The 24,665-nt window shown below is 45.2% G+C and overlaps 1 protein-coding gene across 4 annotated transcripts in view; it reads left to right on the top strand.

Moving 5' to 3' along the window:
* Positions 1 to 24,665, top strand: part of ZNF451 (zinc finger protein 451) — a 1,506,235-nt gene that overhangs the window by 379,507 nt on the left and 1,102,063 nt on the right. For all 4 annotated transcript variants that reach the window (XM_044063345.1, XM_044063343.1, XM_044063344.1 and 1 more), the window contains exon 8: positions 9,349 to 9,502. In XM_044063345.1, coding sequence (XP_043919280.1) covers positions 9,349 to 9,502 — 154 coding nt within the window. The remainder of the gene's footprint in view (positions 1 to 9,348; positions 9,503 to 24,665) is intronic.

Genomic DNA, 24,665 nt, shown 5'->3' with positions numbered 1-24,665 from the left:
TATATATATATATATATATATATATAATGTATATATATATAGATGTGTATATATATGTATATAAAATGTATGCACATGTATAGATATATATAGGTATAGATAGATATAGATAGGTACAGATGGATATATAAACAGGCAGAAGCACAGATGGTAGAGCCCCCAGGATGTATTTAAGACCCACGACTGGTCCAAGCAACACTAGATTAAGTCGGGGGGGGTAGGGGGTGTCTGGTAGTCCCAGCATTGATGTGAGGCACTAAAAGAGGTCTGCGGGGACCAAAAATGGGTTTCAACCCTCACTAGAAAGAAAGCATTAACTATACTTAGGACAGTAGTGCCTGTTTATTGACAAGTCTTGAAACTGATTGAAAAATGAATGGGTTATGAGATTTTAAAAATAGTCAGTCCTTAAGCAACTTTATCAGTAACCTTTTCTGTAGTGGGCATGTTAGACTAGATAGGATTGTTTTAAGGGAATGTGGGCAACAAAACGTCTTGTATTCTGGAAATGCCCCCAATCTCAGATTTCCTTGTTCTGGTGAATGTCTTGACTCATGACACCTGCAGGCTAAAACTAGACTGGTTGAGCCAGATTTTAGTCTGCACGTTGTAAGATGCAAGCAAGTTAACATTGTGAAATTTGCACCAGGATCAGCCATTGGCACTGCATACAGTTTGTTCATTTTGTTTATCCTGAAGTGGACTAGTTCTTTAACCTTTCTGTCTGAAGCTGCTTATTTTCCATGCATACCAGGGTTCTTGTATCCCACTTCAGTTACTTGGATGGAGTGTTCCGGAGCACCAGTCATGATTTCATTACATGCCACTGCTAGTCTGTCCGGATGAGCTACGCTGTGCCATACAATAAGTTGGTCAGAGTCCAGGATTAGATCATTTTTTGCCACTCTCTGGTCCTGCACACCATCAGCTTAGGATGAGGCTGTCTTTTAGGGAAAGCTCCATGCCACAGTAGATTAGCTGGTGGTGTGGTTAACTTAACATTGTGGTTCTACCATCACGCAGGACTTGTCCTTATTTGTCTGACAGATGAAGCCAAGTAAACTTTCTTTATAGTTTTGCCTGGCATTGCGATGCAGAGATTTGACTGTGCGCTGCTAGACTTCAGATCCTGCTGCAGTTCTGGGTTGACTCCCCCAACCTAAATTTGCCTTCTTTTTGATTCTTGGAAAAGTCAGTTAGGGAGACTAGTTGTCTTGTCTCCCATGAAGATGGGACAATTGCTGTCCAGTGGACTATGCTAAAAAATGTAATCCGTTTGGTTCTAGTTCCTCACAGTACACCTAAGGAGATGGTCCTGAACCAATGCATATTTGTAATTATTTAAAAAGAACCATTGCTTTGTAAGCCTAATTGAATTCCCCTTAAATGAACCATTTTGAATATATATTTGTGCTGAATTGACCAGGAACTTTGTGAGTTCTTTCAGAAGTAACTCCTGTGAGGAGAAATCTGCAAGCATCTTCCTGTGCTTAGGAGGTATTCAGAGATTGTTTTCTAGTTGGATGTGTGAACCATTTTGATTGACAGTACCAAATAAAAAAAAAAAAAGCCTCCTCCCAACTTGTGCCACACTTTAGCTCTGAATAGTGGGCACCATTTGGGGAGCATTCACAGCTATTTGCCAAGTCTTCATTGTGCATGCTTGTGTGTAGCTCTTTGAAACAGGCTTAAAGTTATGACCTAGTTCCTGTTTCTTTCCTTACACTGAATTGAAGAGTGTAGGCTTTCTGGCCAGTGTTGCAGTGGAGAAGACAGGCTGTTGTTTTCAAATATTTCAGCAGGTTTACCTTGTGGCCTACCTTAACCCATAAATTCAGGATGATGAGTATTATGAATGGTCTTTTCCTTCTGTTCCCCTGTCAGTTTTAACCACTGAAGGTGTAAGTTTATGTGATTGCATGGTTTCTCCCATGGGACATTTTGTTGTCATTATGATGGTACTAAAGGCAAGAGTAGCCCTTTGTAGAAACTGCTAGCTGAATAATAATTGGAATATGCTATCTTTTTAGTAGTAGTTGTGATTTATACAGTGTGAATGGGGGCCTAACAAGCTGCATATTGTTGCCACTATACAATTCATAAAGAGAGGCTGTCATGAAGAGTGTGGTCTTGAGTGGTGAGCAATATTTACCATTAAGCAGTCAATAGGCTGAGGTAGTGACTAGGAACTCAGTTGAGGCCTCAACAGAAAGCCATTTAAGTTCACAGGTAAGTACTAGGCCAACTGTCCTTTTGGGATGTTTTTAAGACTAGCCATTTCCTTTGGTGAGAATCAAATCTTTCGCATCTTGCTTGTGAGCTAAACACCTTAACCATGATGCCAACCTCCGACCTTTTAGCTTATTACATGGTAGTGAAGTGAGACTTCCTTTTGGATGTCTATCTATTCATCTGTTGCATTATTTATTACATGAGGGAGTTCCCCGCTGTAGGCAACCCAATGTCGGCCATTATACAAAAGATTTTTACTACTGTAGGGTGTGTGGTACGTTGCGCATAAGCTGCGATTGGACGTTGGCCATGAAAGTGACAGATGCACACACCATCCTCAGAACTTCTCTGCTGCCAGATTCCAGCATGTGACCTGACTCCCGAGTCATTTGCAATTCTTCAAATTTCAGATGTCCCATTGGGGAATTTTGTGACTTTTTTTTTATACTGCCTTGGGGTTAGGGTTTATATCATCCACGAAGGGAAAGTGCCACTGTGGATGAGAAATTCCACACAAGGATAGCTATCTTCCATGCCTGCTTTGCCTAGGCCCAAACCCTGACCACAAAAACTGCTCTGTTTGTGAGGTGTTTGTCTCAGAGACCTTAAGGAGTAGATTATTCTCTTTAGCTATCTACCTAAAGAATCGGCGCTTAAAGCTGCTAGTAAAAAGCACTATGGTGGGATCCTCGGGCCCAATGGCGAGTTGATTTTGAAGGGCAAGTCCAAAAAGAAAAGGTCTGAACCTTCTGCTACACCTGTGGTTATAAACGTGCCTCTTTTGAGGCAGAGGAGAGCCCAGAGATGCACCTGGGTCACAGTTCAGAGCCACAGGCCGAGTCTGACGTCCAGACCACCTTGGATTCGAGCAGAAGCACGTCCAAAGAGGCTGAGCATGTATTTGTTTCGGATGTCCGAGGGGAAGCACGGCTTGTTATAGTGGAAGGGCCCTAAGGGGATTCCTCAGATCCTTGGTAGGGAAGAGGTAGAATCCAACCTGATAGAATGTAGGCCTATGTGTGGGTCTCCTACTATACATAAGGCAGACTTGCATGAAAAAAAGAAACCAAAAACAAACATTTGTCCTCAGCAAAAAGAACCTGTTAGCACTGGCAACAATTCACTCGGGGGGTGGGCTTTTCAATGCCCTTGTGTCCTATAGCCCTCTTCCAGGTTTTAAAGCTGCCTCTGCCAGTACCTTCTTTCCTCTTAAAATGACTAAGGAAAAGGATTCCTCAGAGGAAGAATCATTTTCAGGGGTGGAATCTCTGGCCTAATCTTTACAGATCCCTTCCCCCCTGGATTATGCCTCCCCAGAAGAGGAATGCAATGGAACAGATTCACCTATGGAAGACCCTTCCTTTGGAGAAACTCTAGCTAAAATGAGAGACAATTTTACGTGGGTTAGCACCCAGGTATCCGAAGTACAAAAAAGATACTATGAGCTACTAAAGGTGAAATCACCTAGCCCATCTGCTATTCCTCCTGTCTTGCCTTTCTCTATGCTTTTCCCTCAGCTTCACAGGCACCAGATTTCCAGCCACCCACCTCCAAGAAGCCAGACTGCTTCTACAAGGTCCCACAGGACTGCAAGTTTCTCTTCAGATGCCCTTTTGTGGACCCTACTGTTATTTCTGTGGCTTCTGACAAGCCATAAAGATTGCTCCCCTCCACTACCCTCCTACCATCAGATAAGGCTCGCAGGATCCTGGATAGACTAGACAAAAAATTGTACACTTCTGTCACTAGCGTTTAGGGCCATAAATTACCAAACACATGATTAAATGCGCTTTAGAGCTTATGTCTCAACTTTCACAGGTAACTGCGGACTTGAACCTGACTCAAAAAATAAAATCTTGGTTACTTGCTTGGTGCATCTTAAGTGGCACACCACTCCGTAGCATGCAGCTATGATACTACAGAGGTTTCTGCCTGAGCAAGAAGATTTTCTTGGCTAAGACTCCAGCCCTTACCTGAGGACATAAAAGCCAAACTTGCTTCTTTGGACAACTCTACCTTTGGCCTTGCAGCTTCTAACTTGTTCAAATCAATGCAGGAAAAGGATAAGGAATTGCAGGAACTGAAACATATTTTTGTTTCCCTGGTACCCACGTTCCAAAGAGATGATTCTGCAAAACCTGTGTTTGTGAATAGGCATGACAGGAGACAACAGCAGCCTAGGGCCCCACCAGCAACTCTGCCACCAAAGCACTCCTTTCCAGACGGTCGTTTCTTTGACTGCCCCCCCCCCCCATCCTTCTTTCCCAGCACCTTCTCCTGTACCTACCAGTCTTGGAAAGCATAACCCAAGACTCCTGGGTCCTCTCCATTGTTAAAAAAAGGTACTTTATGGTATGGGATCACCTACCCTCCTTCACGGGCATCCCTCAGCCTACCAGGGAGCAACTAGCTTTTTTCCCCTGAGATTCTGTTAGAATTAATGAACCAAGGGACTATCCAGTGTGTTCCCAAAAACTAAATAGGAAAAGGATTTTATTCCAGTTTGTTCCTGGTGCCCAGAAAGGAAGGTCCCTGTAGACCCATCTTCAACCTATCCCATCTCAATACCTTCCTAAGGGTATCCACCTTCTGCATGCTGACCCTCCAGACTCTGTTCCCACTTCTGCCTCAACCCTTCATGATTACCCTGGATATCAAATATGCATTTCTGCACATACCGTCCATCCTAACTTCGGAAATTTTTACACTTCTCTGTATCATCATAGCATTTCCAGTTCTGTACCTTGCCCTTTGGACTTTCTGCTGCATCAAGGTTTTCACCAAATGTGTAGCTCCTGTGATTGCCCACTGCAGATTTCAGGGAATACACATTTTTTCTTATTTGGACAACCTCCTACTTCTAGCTACCTCCACAGAGGAGTTAGAATGAAATATGCCTTTACCTTCAGTATTCTACAAAGTCTGGAGTTCACCAAAAACTTAAACTCATTTCTCACCCCTTCACAGTATCGGACTTTTTCCTGGGGTGCAGGATGCGAACAGATCTTTTGAAGGTCTTTCTACCCCCACAAAGGTAACAGGACCTCATCCTTCAAATATCTTCTGCTGGTTCACCACATTACAGCCAGAGAGTTCCTCAGGGCTTTGGGGCTCATGGCATCCACCATTCCCATGCTCCCCTTAGCCAAACTCCACGTGAGAAAATGGCAATGGTACCTAACGTCAGTTTGGATGGAACACCAGCACCCCCTGGAATTCTCCATTCCTCTCATCCCCTATCCGAAGAGAGAACTTCAGTGGTGGATACCTCAAGTGCCACTCAACCGAGACCTCTTACACCCTCCTGCTCCTTGCCAAGAGATCTTCACAGATTCCTCAGACGTAGGCTGGAGAGCAACCTTTGGCTACCTGAAAGCACAAGGAGTCTGGTCTCCCTTTCAGCTGAAGGAACACAGTGTAAGGGAGATGAGGGTGCTGCTATTGGTCATGTAGACCTTCCATCTCCTCTTCTATCCAGGACCTCTAAAGCTGTTCACAGACGATATGACAGTCCTCTGGTGTGTGAACAGACTGGAGGAGGAGACCAAATCTGATCTATTATGCAGTCTGGCTGTTCAGGCTTAGGAGCTGGCAATAAAATTCCAGGTGACCCTTCAGGCAGTATACGTCCATATTCACAGAATTGTGTGGCAGATTTACCTGAGCAGGTCCCAAAAACAATCCCACGAATGTATGCTTCAAATGGATGTGTTTCTGGACATTGTCTACTAGTGGGTTATTCCTCAAACATGCCTCTTTGCCTCCCTCATGAACAGACCACTCCCACAGTTTTGTGCCAAGACAGCCTCACCATCTGATCTGGAAAGTGGACACCCTTTCCTTCTCTTGGAAGGGGATATTTCTGTATGCATTTCCTCCCCTCATTCCAAAAGTCCTGTCCAAAGTTCTGCATGACAAAACAAAAATTTTGCTGGTGACTCCCTTCTGGCCAAGACAGCACTGGTTCCCTCTCCTTCTGCATTTAGCCAAGGACAATCGCAAGTTACCTCACAGAGTGGACCTTCTCACATAAGACAAACGGGACCATTATCCATCCCCACTTGACTCTACAGTTGACTCTGAGTGATAGAGTATAGGTGTCTGAATGGAATTAATACCCTGAGGATGTGCTTACAGTCCTGCAGGAGGCCAGGAAACCAAATACCAGAAAATCTTATTTAGCCACATGGAAGATATTTTCAGTCTGGTGTCTGAAACGAAACCAGGCCTCAGTCACAGTGGAAATTCTCCTGGTTTCATCTTATTTGTGTGAATTGCTTAGTGCTAGTTTTACTCTTCAGTGAAAGCTCATATGTCAGCCATATTTGCCTTTCTGCGTCTGTCTCTCCCCTTAGCTAGCAGATTTGAGGCTAAACCGTTTCTTAAAGGTGCCCTACACATTAGACCTCCCAGGAAACCATTCCACCTCCCTGGGACCTTAACTTTGTTTTGGAAAAGCTGACTCTCCTACCCTTTGAGCCAGCTTCCTCAGCTTCTCTACAGTAATGCTTTTGGAAAACTGTTACTCCTAGCCTTAACTTAAGCCAAACGAGTGTCTGAACTACAGGCTGTTATGGTATTTTCACCCTTTCTGGTCTCCCACAAGGACAAGGGTCTCCCTGTGCACAGATCCTTATTTTATGTCTAAGTTAGTCAATGACCTGTCTTCAACTTAGTCCATCCACTTACCTACCCCCCCCCCCAGAATCCTAGCAAGAGGGTGTTCCTTACTTTAGATGTCCGCAGACAACTTAGATTTTATTTAGACAAAACCAAAGCTGTTAGAAATTCAGATCAATTTATCACCCCAAGGCCCTGGGGTGGGCTGTGTCCAAACAGACTATTTCCTCCTGGATTTCCAAGACTGTTGCTGTTTGCTACACTCACCATGGCAAGACTCCCTTCCTCTGTTAGAACTGGCTCCACCAGGGCTGCTGCCTCAGCTGGGGCCTTTATAAGGGATCTCAGTCCATATCTTCACCAAACACTACAAATTAGATGGAATCTCTAACCCTAGAGAAGGGTTTGCCAGAGCCATACTGCAGGGTTTCCTGGAAATCTCCTCAGCCACATCTTCATCCCTTACTTCATGAGCTTTGGTATTCTCCCTCATGTAATGAATACTGCAACTGATGAATAGAAGGACATAGAGTAGTTGTGTAAAATCTTATCAAAACGATAGATGTCCTTCTCTTCTCTTTTTCAGTATTCTTATTCCTTCTTCCTTCCCCCTGGCCTTGCTTCTTCTTAGGTGATTCTTACCCTATTTCCTTAGGCTGGCATTCCTCCTGGGGCAGTCAGTTCTGAGGATAGTGTGTGCATATGTCACTTTTATGGCAGACGTCCAATCGCTTCCTACGTGCAACATACCACGCATCCTACAATAGTAAGTCTCTTGTATACTGGCTGATGTTGGGTCACCTACAGTAAGGAACTCCCTCATGTAATGAATACTGTACCAGAGAAAAGGACATTTAGCTTTATGGTAAGATTTTATACAACTGTTCTTTCTGGATGATAAGTATATGACTCTTATTTGTTTTTTGTTTTTTTTTTCTCTGCTGTTTGTAGTTTACTTTTCTGAGGGAGTTGAGCGCTATAATATGGTGAGTTTATTGGAATCTAGGTACGGTACACTTGTGGCTGCTGCTCTCTCGGATTCTGGTGTTAACAGGTGAGAGATTCTGGAAGTTACCTTAAGTTAGGAAATGGTCTTGTCTTGTCCCCCAGTACTTAAATACATTTGGTTAAATACTTAGCTTGATCAAGATACTGTACCCAAGTATTTTTGACTAGTAGTGAAGGGGATGAGTTGCCTTCCGGATGCAGAAATACAATTGGATTATTGTGGACTGTACAGTGTCGATTCCCAAAATTATTAGTAGTCCACCATCCCCAAATGATATTAAAATATAATTGGACCGATTGCTTGCAATTTATCAGCTGTTTTTTTTTTTCTGTGTTTGACAGCTGCATCACCTGCATAAAAAATGCAGTTAATGTTGGTCATATTGAAAGGGAGGTCATTTATGAAGATGAAGAATAGTAAAGGCCCCAGTACTGAATCCTCAGATTACACCCTTTGATAATAGAACCCGTCTTTAAGGGAAAGTAAAATTGGCCGTTGTGTTTAGTATGCATTACTTTTTGTTGAATCACAGAAATTGTAGGCCCTGGTTTATAGGGAACTCTAGACTTCCACACCGATTGTAGTGTCCCATTGGATTAGTCCTCATTCCTTCCCCAAAGCAATCTTAAAAACTGACCTTGAATCATTATATTCACCTTCTATTTTTGTTTCCAAGGGAGAGAAAGATTTCTTTCTATTCCCATGATAATTGCCTTCTACCTGAAGAGGCTGTTCCAGTTTAGGAAGACTGCTTATATTTCTCTGTGGCTCAAGATAAAGATGGTCTTGTGGTATCTAATCAAGTTCTGTCCAAATGGTTGTAAGTGTATGGCTATATCTTGCACCCGATTCAAGAATGTGTCTATTGTGGACAGTTTTGCACCAGGACTTGCTCATCAGTTCACACTTTTTAGTAAAATATAGCCTGGCCCACTATTTCGGGAGTCTGGCCTCCTTTGGCACCACTTTTCTTCAGGGCTCAGTTTTCTGATCCCCTTTTTTGTTTTTGACATTTCTCTCATTTCTTCCTCTTTGGAAGGATTGTGATTATTCCTTATAACCACAGCAGAGCGCCTATGGAGTCAGCTGTAACAGTTTAAATAATAACCTTGTCAGGTAGTCTGTGAGACTGTCTTCTGCCATCTAACTATTCCCTCCTGTGCCTTCATGGCCTTCATGGCTATTCCATCTACGTCTGTGGAAGGATCTTCTTGGAAGCTGTGCAAGTGGATGAGTTTATATTTTTCTGTTATGCACACACACTGATTTAATGAGGGATGTTTGTATGAATAACGACAAAAAAGCTAGAAAATGCTAAAAATTGTGATAAGATTTGGGTTGCAGAAGTGGCGATCCCTGTATTTATCTACTGCTTAGGACGTTCTTGTAGATCAGCTGATATGGGAAATATTTAAATATATAGTATTTTTGCTGCTATGAAATATCAGGCATTTCTTTGTAGTCTAAGTTGAAAATGTCTGTTTCAGGGTGATTCTGCAGATGGACATGAGAAAGATCTTGCCCCGCAGGTCGTACAGTGTTTCGCCTGTCCCAAATGTTTCCTCCTTTTCCATGTAAGGGATGAATGTCTGCAGCATATGTCTGCCTCAAACCACTTTGTTCACCGCTTCAAGTTAAAAGGTGAGTTTTTCTTTCTGTTCAGTTTCTGTATACCATTTTTATATTTAGAAAATTGACCTTACCTCTTATTTTCAAAATTCTTTTTAGAAATTGGTATTTTCTAACTAGACTTACAGGAAGTTTGTTCCATACACCACCATCTCCTTTGTTATTAATCTGAAATTACAATGGCCATTACAGCTGTTTTGGGCAGAACAGATCAACTGTACATATATATGGGTCTGTTGCTTATGACCTTACCACCCTAATGTCAAATTTAAAACATCGACAAAATAAGTTTGTTCATACATAATAGCGAACACAAGCAAAACTGAAAACAGTAATATCAAGAGGGGAAAACCATTTCCTCTCCTGATATTGCAACTAAAACCTCTGTAACATTAACCTCAAATTTGTCTGAACAGTGACAGTGTGGGAAGGTTTTAATGACGTCAAGGTGTAGGATGAAGATTGGTGGAAGAGGCAGCATTAGGGTTAGCACCCATGAGTAAAGAAGGCAGCCGGCTCTCTAGGTGCTTTTGTAACAGTCTCTTCTGTTTTCTTCATTTGCCTATAGGATTTTTGTAGGCCCACCTCCTGTTGAATGCCTGTTCATGTATGTTGCTAAATGTATGTGTAAAAAGGTTGGAAGTATGTTGTAGCTTTTTTTTCCTGAGCCTCTGCTGAAAGTTTTTGACTAAATCCAAAAAAAAAAAACAAAATTAAAAACTAAAGTAAAATAAGTAATACTTTTTAATGTTATCACAGAGAAGCTGTGAGGTTTCTGGAACAAGAGTATTTGTTTTTAGTTGTAATAAGTAGGGATTGAGATACGTTATTGGGTAAGCAGACCTGTGTGCTGCCAAAGAAAATAGGTACTTGCATGGAATGCTTCTCTTATTCTTCAAAGGTTTGTGTCACAAAAGGAGGTACTGCCAGCCCAGCTAGCTGGAATTTGTAAATGTCATTTGAGAATATTAATATGATTTACATCGAAGTGTGACAGGAGATACTGCCAGCCCACCTGTCTGGAATTTTGTAAATGGATACAGGATCATAGGAAGTCACTAGGCTATTGGCCCTGAGGCCCTTATAAGCCTAGCCAGAGCCCATAGTAGCCAAGTCAACACCCGATGCTCCAGTCCAGCAGGGACACCGGTGGAATCCCAGGGGTGTATTTTCTGTTTCCCATCCAGTTATCCAGGTTGCACTTAAAAGGGGATAATGAGGTACTCTGCTTGACTTGGAGAAGGGAGTCCGTTCCACAGATGGAGTCTCTGGGACACAAATCTGACCTGCCACCAAGTCCTATTGATCTCTCAGATCAGGTTGAGATTGCGTGTGTGGGTTACTCGAGTGGAGCTTGACTTGTGAATATGCAGCAGTCTCACCATGGTGAGGTAGCAGATTGCTTTGTATGCCAAAACGAGGTCACCTCGAAGGAGTTTGTATGAAACTGAGTAGAGGGACAGGGCTTTTAGCCTGTCTGTGTAGAATAGATGTTTGAGGCCCTGGATTCTCCTGGTGAGGAACCTCTGTGGTCTTTCCAACTGCTTCATGTGCTTTGTGAGGGACATGCCGAAAGGGGCATTGTACTCCATAATGGGCCTTATAAGGGAATAATACAGGGATATTATGACCTCCTTGTCCCTGGATGAGATGCAGTTTCTTATAAGGTGGGCCATGTAGAAAGCTTTCTGTACAACAGAAGTAACATGGTTGTCAAAAGTCAGGTTGCTATAAACCTGGATGCTCAAATCCCTCACGACTGAGTGCTTGCTTAGAATGTTGTTCTTAATGTGATTTGTGGGGGTGACACTCTCCCAAAAAGGGGATGATGATGCATTTTTTGGTATTCAGCTTGAGGCCATGTTTCTGGCACCAGTCATTTGTTTAGCTGAGACCCTCTTGGAGGATGTCCACATGACTAGGGGAATTGATGACCGCATCCGGCTTGCAATCATCTGCAGACTTGGTCAGCCATAGCCCATTGGTTTTGGCCTGCACCTCATAAAAATATATCCCAATTAACAGAGGCCCCAAGACTGGTCCCTGGGGTTTGCTGCTCATTATGGTTCTACTACTTGAAGGTGGCTTCCCCTATTTTGACTAGGTGGGCTCTATCAGTGAGCCAGTTTGCTACCCATCTGCTAACATAACTGATTGATGCCTAGTTGAGAGAGTTCATCTATTATGCCTGAGTGGGGAATAGTGTTGAAGCCTTTGGCCAGGTCAAGGTAGGTGGTGTGCACAGTCTTCCCCTCGTCCATGGCTTTGATGACTGTCTCAAAGAAGTCAACCAGATTGAACAGACATGACTTCCCCTTGACAAAGCCAAACTGTGTGGGATTGAGTGTTTGGTGGTTGCCAATGTCCTTGTTAATGATTTCCATGGTGATCTGTTCCATAGCCTTGCAGATCAGGCTAGTTAAGCTGGTGGTTTTATAATTTTCCAGATTGATGGACGCTCCACCTTTGTGCAAAGGGATGACATTGGCTGTCCTCCACTCGGCTGGGATGAAACTAGGCTTTGGTTGAATAGGGTGTCTAACGGTGCTAAGTTCCTGCCCGAGTTCATGTAGGATGCAGCCTGGGATGTTGTTGGGTCCCATGAAGGCTGTATTTTTTCTCTTAGAGAGAGCAGTGGATGACCTTTTCACTGGAGATAAGGGGAGGGGGGCAGGTACTGGAGATGTCTTGATTTACTGATGTGGGGACAGTGGGGTGAATTTTCACTGAATGTTAGCCAACAAGTTGGCTGTATGTATGGCATTTGTGTATGTGATGTCCTTGACCAGATCTGGTGCTTCCTTTGAGACTGCGGACGTATGTGAAGAAGGCCTTATGATTGTCTCTAGTAGATGTGTCCAATTTGGACTCCAGGTTTGCTTTTGAGGATTTGACTAGTGCTCTTATTTGCTTGTTCAGGCTGAGGAGAGATTGCTTCCAATTGGGCACCTGCTCCTTCTTGGTGCTGGACAGCAATTTTTTCCTTTTGTTGCAGAATTTGTTTATAGCAGATGTCCACCAGACAGGTTTTCTCTTCCTTGTGGAGGATGATTTTGTCCTGTCAGTTATTCCTGATCCATGCCTTTATATAAATGCTTGTATAGTACTTTGGTGTAGATTTGGACATTGGTGCCAGTTCCTGCAGAGGGGGAGGGGACTGTGAAGCTTTTTATACCATCTCTCAGGAGGTTGTAATCCGCTTTGGAGAAGTTTTTTTGTTTGACCCAAGCTGGGGGGGAGGGTCGGGGGAGATGGTAACTTCGAAAGTGATCTCTTTATGGGCAGATCTTACCAGGGAGGATGATAACTGTAGGGATGCTGCAGTGGTTACTCATCTTGGTTAATACCAAGTGCAAGATATTATCACCTCTCATGGTGGTATTGGCTAGCTATTCCAAGGCATTTGCATTGACAAAATTGAGGAATCTCTAGGCATTTGTGTTCTGGCATGAGTAGTTCTTCCAGTCTGTGTTTGGGTAGTTAAAGTTGCCCAGGATCAGGGTAAAGGATCGAATCCTGACAGATTCGAAGAGGTCCAGATAGGAAGAGTGGGCATCAAATTTAGAGGCATGTAGCTAGCTACGATTTGAATAGGCTCTTTCAGTGGTTAACTGCACCTGGAGTGTCTCATGCTGGTCATACTGACAGACCAGCCTGGAGGTGTGTATGTCTTTAATAATATATTTTGAAACTCCACCTCCTTTGGCTTTGCTACCCACAGTTTGGGGTCTGAATGTATCATAGGATGAGTAACCCGCTTAGGCGGGGGTGCTGCTTGTGTCTTTTGTGAATGTCAACATGCTTCATGTAAGATGCTTGCATTACCGATGTATTAGAACTGTATGCCATATTGTACAGACGTGTGCTGAAGAGATATTTTGTACAGTACTGAGCAGAAATGTGTGTACACTATTACTATTGTAACTATTTAGATGTATATATTTTAACAATGGAAACTGCAACGCAAGAAGTTAACTTCAGAAGAATAGTTGAGATTGAATTACTTTGACTGGGCCATAAAAAACAGATGTTATCTTTCAATATCAGTGCAACAGGAGACAATGTCTAGAACTAGAACTAGAACTTTTTTGTATAGTCTTTAATTGTGGAGGAATGTAAATGGTTTTACGAATTCCACCATTTGCTAAAAAATGTGAGACCTGTGTATTTTCACAGGTAGATGCTAAATGCTGCCAGCTGCATCAGTGGGGGTTTTCACCTTGGATAGTCAGATGACAAGAAGTGATGTCATGCTGCAAGCTATCCCAGCAGTAATACTTGAAATATTAATTTAAGCAGTCTCAGAGAGAGACTGTGCATTTTGTATTTTGTCTTTGACCTGACAAGAACATCTACTCGCCACATCTGGCTTGTTGCTCTGTAAGCAAGTTAACTAGGGTACAGTAACTTCTCATAGATAGTCAGGAATATATTGAAGTATAGCTTAGATGTTTTCTTTGAGACTGCCCTACAGTGTTTTAAATATTTCCTGTGGTTGTGAACTCTCTGATGTCACTGTAATTTATATACAGAGTATTTTCTTGTTTTATTATTTATCATTAAATATATTTAAACCTTTCATTGTGACTGATATTTGTGAGGCATGGTTAAGTTCTGAGAGTACTTGCATATTTATTTGGTGACACTGTATGGGCCACTCATAATAGCCTTGCTCTTGGTCAAACTACCATTTGTATTGATAGTAACATTGCACAGTAAGATTGGACACCCTTTAAGGGCCTTAAAGTTGCTTATAAGGACATGGCTGGTGGCAGTGATAACTAACTTATAGTCTGGGCAAAAGGGGGCGTAGCTAGTAGACCTGTGTCAGCCTTTCCCAGTTATGTGTATATCTGTTTGTATATAAATCAAGCCTCAAAGTGTTGGTGTGTGTGTCAGCTACTTAGACAGGGACACGAAGCACTGGTTGGACAGAGAATTGTGCTGGAGGTCTTGGCTTGGCCACTAAGTTGAGATCTCAACCCTGTAGCTGTGCCAGTGGGGAGTCCTTTTGGGTATCTGGAGAAAGAGGGATAAACCAGCCCCAGACTGACTGTGGTGTGTGTACTCTTAAGAGAAACTGCACTTTACTACGTGTGCGCTTGTCATCCTCCCAATGTACATCCCCCACTGGTGCTAGTGGTGAGGATTGAAGCTCCTTGACTACTGTTGCCAGTGGTGGGACGTCACATATATTTGTTGACAGTGGAGGGATAGCCACATATTAGGAGTCATTGGTGTGGATATTAAATTCTTGTAGCATGTAAACAGTGATCACTAAGGAAGGTGTCTCAATCAGCCAGCCACACAGTGAACATTCAGAGTTTCATATTACAATATTTTTATTTTTTTGTTAGCATAGTTAATCGGGGAGAGCAGGCAAGGATGTCAGGAGAGAGGAGTATGCCAAGCAGACAGCCGTTGGCTGAGATGTGCCAAGACAGAGGACTGGTGCATGCCAGCCTGACTAAAGCAGGGATGGTTGCAGCCTTAGTCACAGCTGCATCACAGATTATCAACCAGGAGGACAGTCAGACTGGCCTTGGAGATGTACAGCTGTCAGAAAATGGACAGCTCAACCTTTCCACAGAGGATTTAAAAATCCATCTGGAGTTGAAGAGACATGAACTGGAGGCCGAACGTTTGGAAATATAATCAGCATAGAGACTAAGACACCTGGGGGCTGAAGAGAATGGGAAGCTGAGACGTCCGGAAGCTGAGGAGAATGAGAGGCAGTAGCAACATGAAAAAGAGATGCTGACTCTTGGCCAGGGTCATGGAGGTAATGGGGAAGGGAGTAACCGAACCCTAGAAGCAAAAAGGTCAGTAAATTTCTTTCACAATTTACACAGGATAATAATTTTGACAGTTTTAGTCATGCATTTGAAAGGGTATGCAAACAAGTATAATGCTGACCAAGGGCTCTGGCTATGGTTCCTGACTTCCTTACTCCACGGTAAAGCTGTAACTGCCGTTTCTAAATTTTTGATACTGGTTGCTTAAATTATAGTGTTGCTTAAATTATAATACTATTAAAAAATGTCTTAGTGTTTTATGATAACACCTGAAACTTATAGGAAAAAGTTTCATGAGCATAGACACAAGGCAGATAAGTGTGTGAGAATATATTGATGAACTAAGCACTTATTTTCATAAGTGTGTGAGTGAGTGTCTGGTCACCACTTTTGAAGGGCTGACAGACCTTTTGGTGAGGGAACAAGCCCGTAGCACTTTGCCTGAGGACATGAGAATCTGGTTAGATGATGGGCAGTGCATTACCCCAGATAAGATGGGGAAAAGGGAGACCTATATCTAGCAAGCAGGGCATCACTGCACAGGAAAGGGATACCCAGTACTGCTCATGCATCTAAGGTAACCCATAGTGGGCAGCCTAAACCACCCCAGCAGAGTCTGCCAGTAGCATGGGAAGCCACTAGTCCGGGTACATGTCCAGGACTAATAGTTAAATGTTTTAAATGCAACCAGTGGGGCCATGTAGCATATAGATATCGACAGAGGCAAGGTGGGGAACAAAAGGTGGGAGAGCCAGTAAGTGGGGAATGACGGAATGCCAGCAGTCAGTTGTCTGGAGACAACAAGGGTACCAGCCTACCACAAGAGGTTGTATTCTGTCTTAGTAGATGGAAAAGAGGCCACTGCTAAGAGAGAGACAGCCTCTGACCTAGCCATTGTGAAGCCTGGAATGATTAAAGAGGAGCACTACTTGTTTGGGCAGTCTTCAGTCAGAGCTGTAGGAGTGACCCCATTCCAAATACCTTTGGCTAGAGTTCACCTTGACTGGGAGAGGGGAAAAGGAAGCAAGCAAGTAGGTGTGTTTGAGGATATCCCTGCAGATGCCCTGATGAGGAATGGTTTTGATAATGCAGTACCTTATGTGCATGCAGTGACACCCAGTCAGGATTGGCGACACGTATGTGGGTCTGTTAGCCTGGGGGAGGAGCCCAGATTTACTGCACATTTGAATCCAGGACTAGTGTGATTACTTCAGTATCACTGCTACAGGGTAGCTCCCTCTCTGAAGATGAGCCACAGCTGCTTGTGGGTACTGATGTTCCCTTGGACAGAGTGACTGGAAGGGCAGAGGTGAGTAGTAGTACCCAGGCTAACAGTGATGCACTGCTGTCAGAGAATACCAGACTTTCTGTGGAAGGGGAGTTGGGAAGGGTTACAAAGAGAGTTGAGACAGGCTCAGCTCTGACCCTACCTTAGAAGGCCAGAGGGAGGGAGCCAGAAAGGCATGTGATCCTCAAAGGAAGGGTGATCTTTATACTGGGACAAAATGTTACTGTATAGAGTAGTCCCTGAGGGAGGGTTAGAGAATGCAGCAGCCATAGCCAATGACATTCCCTTTGTAGGTCATATGGACAAAAAGCATACAAAGAGACGTATTATGCAGAACTTTTATTGGCCTTGGATTTCCAGGGATGTAATAGGGTACTGCAGGGCCTGTGAGCAGTGCCAAAAAGTAGGCAAGAGACTAGGTGAAAGCTCCTTTGATGCCATTGCCGGTGATTAAAGAACCATTTCAGAGGGTAGCTATGGATATTGTAGGGCCTCTGAGTACTGCAAGTTCCACAAGGAAAAAGTTTATATCCTAGTGGTAGTAGATTATGCAACCAGATAACCTGATGCAGTGGCCCTAGCCTCCATTGAGGCAGAAAAGGTGGCAAATGCTTTGTTAGAGATTTTCAGCAGGGTAGGTTTCCCAAGAGGAATACTGACTGACAGAGGTGCCAGTTTCATGTCAGACCTGCTGGATTCTGTGATATCAGTGTGGGGTGAACCACTTAAAGTCCACCCCCTACCATCCTCAGACTAATGGTCTTGTTGAGCGGTTAAGCTCTACAGTAAAGACCATGCTGTGTGCATTTGCAGACCAGTTTAAGAGGGAGTGGGACAAATATTTGCCCCATCTGTTTGCTTACAGGGAGGTGTCCAAGGAATCCACAGTTTTTTCACCCTTTGAGTTGCTGTATGGGCATAGGATGAGGGGACCTCTAGATTTGGATTTGTGATGAGTGGGAGGGTAACTGTGAATCCCACAAGAGATGCAGCAAGCTGCAGGCAGCTTGGGAGGGGACCCTTCAACGTGGTAAGGAAGGTCATTGATTTTAACTATGTGGTAGAACTGCTAGGCAGGAAGCAGGGGCATACCATGATAGGGAGGCCCTGGTGCTAAGTATTTGCAGTAAGTGGCAGGAGGATTCTGAGGGGGGATCTATAGCTAATGGGAACCAGCCAGCAAATTACCAAATTACTATGGTGGACCCTAGGATTGCAGGCATATGATGTGACAGTGCGGCACCACAGTGGGGTTTGCAATGCCAACGCAGATGGGCTCTCAAGACAGGGAATGGGGTAATGTATTCCCAAATAGGCTAAACTCTCTCAAGGAACGTTTTTAAGGGTCACTTGGAAAAATTAGCTTGAGTTTTCGGGTGGGGGGGGGGGCAGGAATGTATGTGACACCCAGCACTGGCAACAGTAATCAAGGAGCCTCAATCCTCACCACTAACACCAGTGGGGGAAGTACATTGAGTGGATGACAAGTACACACACAATAAAGTGCAATTTCCTTTAAGAATACAGCTATAGGGTTGAGGTTTCAGGTGAGTGACCAAGCCAAGACTTCCAGCACAATCTCTGTCCAACCAGTGCTTTGTGTCCCTGCCCAAGTAGCTGACACACGCACACCTGGGAAAGGCTGGCACAGGTTTACTAGTTACACCCCATTTTGCCCAGACTGTAAGGTAGTTATCACTGCCACCTCCTTATCAGCGGCTTTAAGGCCCTTAACAAAGGGTGTCCAATCTTGCTGTGTAATGTTACTATCAATACAAATGGTAGTTTGACCAAGAGCAAGGCTGTTAGTGGCACATAATGTTACCAAATAAATATAAGTACTCTCAGAACTTAACTATGTCTCTAAAATATCCGCCACAATGAAAGGTTTAAATACATGCAATAATAAATAAGAAAAGAACAAGAAAATAGTCTATATATAATCACAGTTGCATCCGAGTTCAGAATCATAGGAAACATTTAAAACAACATTGCAGGACATTTTCAAATAAATTAAGAAAACATCTAAGCTGTAGTTCACCATATTCCTGACTGTATTTAAGAGAAATTACTGTGCCCTAGTTAACTTACTTACAGAGAAACAAGTCAGATGTGGTGAGTGGATGATCTGAAGTAGTTAACTTCATTTGGTCTACAACCTGTGGGTATCAGATCCGATTTGGATCCGAGCCGGCAGCTTTCCAAGCTTACAGATCCAAGCTCCAAGCTCCTCCCCTTACCCATAATACCCTGCTACCTCCTTGTAACCCTCAGATGTAATGTGATCCTATTTCGCCTACATTCATTACTGACAGGTTCGGAGCCGAGAATCTGCTCCGACTCGGCCACTATAACTAGCACGAAATCTCTCATTGGCTGGGCTAACCCTGTATCCCAGGATGCATCATGCCCAAACCCCCAGATCTCGTTTGCCGCTCCTAGAGTAACGACGTGGTCTCGACTTGGCTGTGGCTAAGTCCCCTCTGTTTTGTTTTTTGAACTATAGCTTAGAGTTTATTATACCAAAAAAGCTATTCTAATAGCTACGTTGTCTGTTGTATCCATCCATTGTTGTGACTGATTACTTTGTGGTTGGTAATCCTTCTGTTTGGCGGGCTAGGCCCGTTTTAGAGGGCCTTTGCCCTATCTTGTGTTGTTACTGTTCGGGCGTTTAAGTTGGAGCCCTTTCCTTCCTCCCTACCTTGTGTTGCTGAGTGTGATTATTGTGTATTTTCGAGTTATTGTTGCTGCTTGTGGATTGTGTTCCTTATGTCGGGCAAGGAACCAAAAGAACATAAGCCATCTGGCTTTAAAAAATGCGCCAAATGTGCATACAAGATGTCGCTGACTGCTGGCCACGCCATCTGTGTATATTGTCTCGGTGCCCTACACTTGCAGGAATCCTGCAGTGTGTGTCATGCTTTCTCTGCCAGGGTTTTACAGGAGAGAAAAAATAAACTTATCCTCAAGGGTTTGATTAAACCCTCCTTTGAGGAAACGTTGGCGTCCTCTCCTTCCTCTGAAAAATCCAGGTCCAAATCTAAAATGAAGTCTCCGGCTCCAACTAGTTCATCGGAGCCTCCGGAGAAAAGGTCTAAAACTACATCTCCTTCCTCGGCTCCACTGGTCTCGGAGCCGCAGGAAGCACTACCCAAGGCTAGGTCTCCTTCCTCTGCTCCACTGGTCTCGGAGCCGCAGGAAGTATTGTCTTTTGTGGGGTCGACTTCTTCAACTCCACAGTCATAAGCGCCGAAGGAGGTTGCGGTGGTTCTCGAGCCTGCTTTGGCTCCAATCCTTTTGGAGCCGATTCGGAGCCGTTCCCCCAGTTTTGTTTCGGTTCTGACAGAGAAGGTTTCTCGACCCCCGTCTGTCTCCAAGTCCTCCAGGCTCTCTGAGTCGGATGTTGATAAGGTGGTCCAGTGGCTCCTCCAGTCGCCAGTGTTAACTAAATTGTTTTCGGCTCCAGCCCAGTCTGCTCCAGAGCCAGCTACTGTATCGGTTCCATTTCTTCCTCCTGCGACAACCTCTGTGTCGTCGCAGCCGGAGTCTGCCGAATCGAGTGAAGTCCCTGGGTCTGCTCCGAAACCTCATGCGAGTCTTGCGGATCCAGCACCGGCTCCAACCTTTTCCATTCCTTCTACAGGTTTCGGTACTCTGGTGTCCTCAGTCGAACTCGAGGGGGATACATCGGGGCTTCAGACTGCGGCTCAGTCTCCCCCTTGGTGATTCGGCTAGGGGTACCCCGACTCCGGTCATGGTCTTGGAGGCGGGTTTTTCGTCCAATTCTGGTGGACCTGCCTTCGAGGCTATGAGGAGCGTGCTGGCCAAGTCCATAGTGACTTCACCTGAATCAGCAACTCCTTTCCTAGACGCTGTGACTAGAGCTTCTGGTGCCCCCCTATCTCTTGACAGCGGGGCTCCCAGGCCTGAGAATACCTCTATGTGTGGTCCCCTACTTTCTGAGGGCCCTTCAGTGTCAGTGCCTGAAGAGCCTCCCAGGAAGAAGTTGTGTAAGAGGAAACACATAGACTCCCCAGATGAGTCTGTCACCTCAGACACCGAACTCGATGATGCAGAAGGGTCCCCGAAGTCGTCCTTTGATATCCGGGAGATCTTGAGACAGCGGGGCGACTGGCCATCCAAAAACCTTTCTGAGGAGGAGTCGGTCTTCCTCAAGGCCTTCGGAGCCCAGCCTTCCGCCTCCTGGGTGTCTCCACCCTTCGATGAATTATTGGATCTTATTCGTCGAAGGGTGTGGGAACACCCTGATAACACAATTAATGGAAGAACGGGAAAATAAAACTAGTAAATACAATCAATCACGTAGCAGAACTCTATGAAGGCTGTCCCACAAAAAACGTCACCGTCAAACAGACTCTCTAATCCACGTAGGGGAAACAGGACGAGACGAAGAACCAAGGTTGTGGGAACACCCTGACTCTGTGGAGCCAGTTCCTAGCCGCCCCAATAAGTTCTTATCTGCGCCTCCTGGAAAAGAATTTTTGACCAAGGGAGTACCTGTGGATGCCATGGTGGTGGCGTCTGCCACCCAGCAGGACATGGCAGAGGCTTCTACTTCCATCCATCCTCCTAATAAGGAGTCTAGGAGTATGGATAGGTATGGGAAGCGTACCCTGTCTTCAGCGACCTTTATTTTGCGGTCGCGGAATTACTTGTGTCATTTTACGCGGCTCCAAAGGGATCTCATAAAGGAGTTGGGAGATACCTTGTCGGGTAACCTGCCTGAGGCGTTGGCCAGTCTGTTAACCCCCAGCTGTCTACCCTTTCTTCCATCGTCAACTCGTCCATGAGGCTCATATCTTATGCAGCCGAGGGGGCGGGTAGAGCAGCGAGTTCGGGCGTAGCCCTTAGGAGGCAAGCTTGGATGCACTTGTGTCATTTTGCGGAGGCTTTCAAGTCTTCTTTCACGGACGCCCCATTCGACGGGTCCTCCCTTTTTGGACCCAAAGTGAAAGACACCCTCACTAGATGTGAGCAGGAGGGCACGACTTTGTCTGCCGTTGGGGCCCGTTTTTCGCTTCCCACTAGACCTTATCCCAAGGCTCAGAGGGGAGGGAAAATGTGGTTCAGAAAGTCTCAAAACTCTTCCCCTGCCCATCAAAGTGACCCCCCCTCCAGGGGCAGACGATGGGGCAATTTTAATGGAAGGTATCGCCCCAGAGGCGGTGGAGGCCCCCGCAATACAGGAGACAGCGAGTCCTTTCGTGGCTCCTCCTACCAACGTCCCTGAGGGATTACCGACTGTGCGTCTCCCCAGACCAGATCGGATTAGGAACTTACTCAAGGTTATTTTTGGTGCCAAAAAGAACAGGGGACTTGAGACCCATTCTGGATCTCAGCCGTCCAAACCGCTTTGTAAAGAAGTCCTAGTTCCGAATGGTAACTTTGCAATCCATTTTCCCATTGCTGGAAAAAGGAGTATGGATGTGCTCCCTCTATCTCAAGGATGCCTATTATCACATCAAGATAAACCAGGCTTCCAGGAATCATTTACGCTTCCAGCTGGGAGCCAGTCATTTTCAATTCCGGGCCCTGCCCTTTGGTCTCACCACAGCCCCCAGGGTGTTCGTGTCTGGCAGTGGTGACAGCTCACCTGAGACGTCTAGGATTCCAGGTGTTTCCTTATCTAGACGACTGACTCCTCACCGCCCCCACCAGGCATCTACTTGTTCAAGCCACGAGAGCTACTGTCAAATTGGGCCATCTTCTAGGGATTTCATTCAACTGGGCAAAGTCTGTATTGCTGCCATCACAGCGTGTTGCCTTTATCGGTGCAGAGCTATATTCTGTAGATGAGAGCTTTTCTACCGACTGAATAAAAGTGTTACAGGCACAAGTCCTGGCTTTACTACCCCGGGGAAAAGCCCAAGCCAAGATGATGTCCTTCAAGAATGCAACTGCAGTCATAACATATAGGTTGTCCTGCCTCAGGCAGCCCTCGGTCGGCCGGATCCCAAAGTCTGGGTCCGGCGTCGGCTGGTGTCGCCTCCTCTCCGACGTCACAACGGCTGGAGTATAAAGGCATCGGCCGACCCCATCTTCTTCAGTCTTTCTTGCCGCGCGGTGCCCGAAGCAGAAGCAGTTCGCAAGTGCCGGTCGGTCAGCTCCTGTGTTTTCAGTTACCGAAGTCATCTAAAAGCTAAGTACTCCGTTGGGGAACATTTTTTCTTGCCTCAGCCGATGTCAGAACAAATTGAGAAAGTTAATAATTTTGTCGTGTGGTAAACAAATACCTCATAAGGACTTCCATTCTTACTGCCTCCCTTGCCTGGGCCCAGACCACGACGTCTTGGCCTGTGCTGCCTGTGCTTGCTTTAATAAGAGCACTCTCAGGTGCCGGGCAGAATTTGCCGAAGACTTTTTCGGCGAATCCTTCGCTTATATCATACCGTCGGAAAAACCGACAACACAAATTTCCAAAAAGCATACGGACCGGGACAGACATCCGCGGCCCGCGTCCTCTACTGATATTTCTCCTAAGACCTCCGCGAGTGCTTCGGCCCCTTCGGAAGCGGTAATTCAACCGCTCCAGGCCGACGACACAGCGGTAACACGTCCTTCGGTCCCAGAGACTACACCGGTGCCGGTTATTGATTTTCCTCCAGAAACCGAAGTTCTGGATCTACCCAACACCATTCCCGTGGACAAGGTTACTCCTGCACGTGGGGCAGCTAGGACTCCTGTATCCATGTCCATCAAGGCCTTTGCACGTGCCAAGGCCGCCAGCCAGGCCAAGGCCCATCATAAACCTTCTGTCCAGGCCCCTTCTTCTGATAAGCAAATCATGTCTCTTGCTGCAGACCTCATCTCTCTTATCAGGGGGTCTCAGCCTCACCCAGACAGAGGTTCTCAGCCGCCTGCAGAGACAAGGCCTAGAACTGAGCAGGCTGACAACCTCGCTTCAGATGAAGTCTCTGGGGATTCTGAGCATTCAGATACACAAGAAGAATCCTTCCAGGCCTATGAGGACTCTGATGCTGAGGAGTCAATTCCCTCTGCCTCTCCCCCAGAGGATTTTTCATTCGGTGAAGTCCTCCACTCTGAGGGAGCATTTTAAGTGGCAGGGTCAGGAATTTTCTGATTCTAGGAAAAGGCTACGTACCTTCTTCAAGTTACCCCAGCACAGGCCTTTAGCTATCCCTCCAGTTATGGATGTCCTGGATGATGTTTTCTCCGACTCCAGTGCTACAGTGCTAACCCTGATTCTCTCCCTCCTGCTCCTGTCAAGCCAGACAGATATTACAGGGTCCCTGACACTCACAAGCATCTCTTTAAGGCCCACTCTGTGGATCTTGAAACTATTTCACAGGGCCCCAAAGGAGTGGCTACTTCATCAGCCAAGAATCCACTGCCAGCGGATAGGGAAGCAAGGTCCCTGGAGAGATGGGGTAAAAAAGTTTATACCTCTACCACCCTTGCCATGAGGTCACTTAATTGCCTTTTTCATATGTTTCAGTACCAGGATTATTTACTGGATGATTTACAGAAAAAGCTAGCCTCTCCTGAGTCTATTGATAGAAAGGCATTGCAGGATCTGGTTCATAACACTCAGCAGGTTAGCAATCATTTTCTACAGTGTGGTTATGATGCATTGGAGGCTTCATGCAGGGCAGCTATGACAGGGGCTGTTATACGTAGACATGCTTGGTTAAAAGAACAGCCACTGCCAGACCATGTTAAAGTAAAGTTACTTGATGCACCTCTGGAAAAACAAAAGCTTTTTGGTGCTAATGCACAAGATGTGTTGAAGTCCATTGAGGAAAAGGCTAAATCAGTTCAGACAGTCAAAGATTTCCTCCAGGTTCAGCCACCCAGATTCAGCAGGAATTGGCCTTCAAAGAATTGGTCCTTTCCAGACACTGACAAGTTTCAAAGGGGAAAAAACAGGCGTGCTCGAGGTAGAGGGCAAAACCGTGGCTCCTACAGGGGCCGCCAATGGCAACCACCAAATCAAAGAAGTGGCGCAGGCAGTCCAGCTGCACCACAAGGACAATCACAATGACTTGACTTTCATGCCGCCTACCAAAGCTCAAAGAGAAGCACCTTTAGGCGGAAAATTATTCTTATTCTC

This window comes from Protopterus annectens, chromosome 2.part1, assembly GCF_019279795.1.
Source record: "Protopterus annectens isolate FY-2018-M chromosome 2.part1, PAN1.0, whole genome shotgun sequence".
NCBI lineage: Eukaryota > Metazoa > Chordata > Ceratodontiformes > Protopteridae > Protopterus > Protopterus annectens.
Note: the sequence above shows the minus strand (reverse complement) of the source record. Positions and strands in the feature narration are given on the sequence as shown.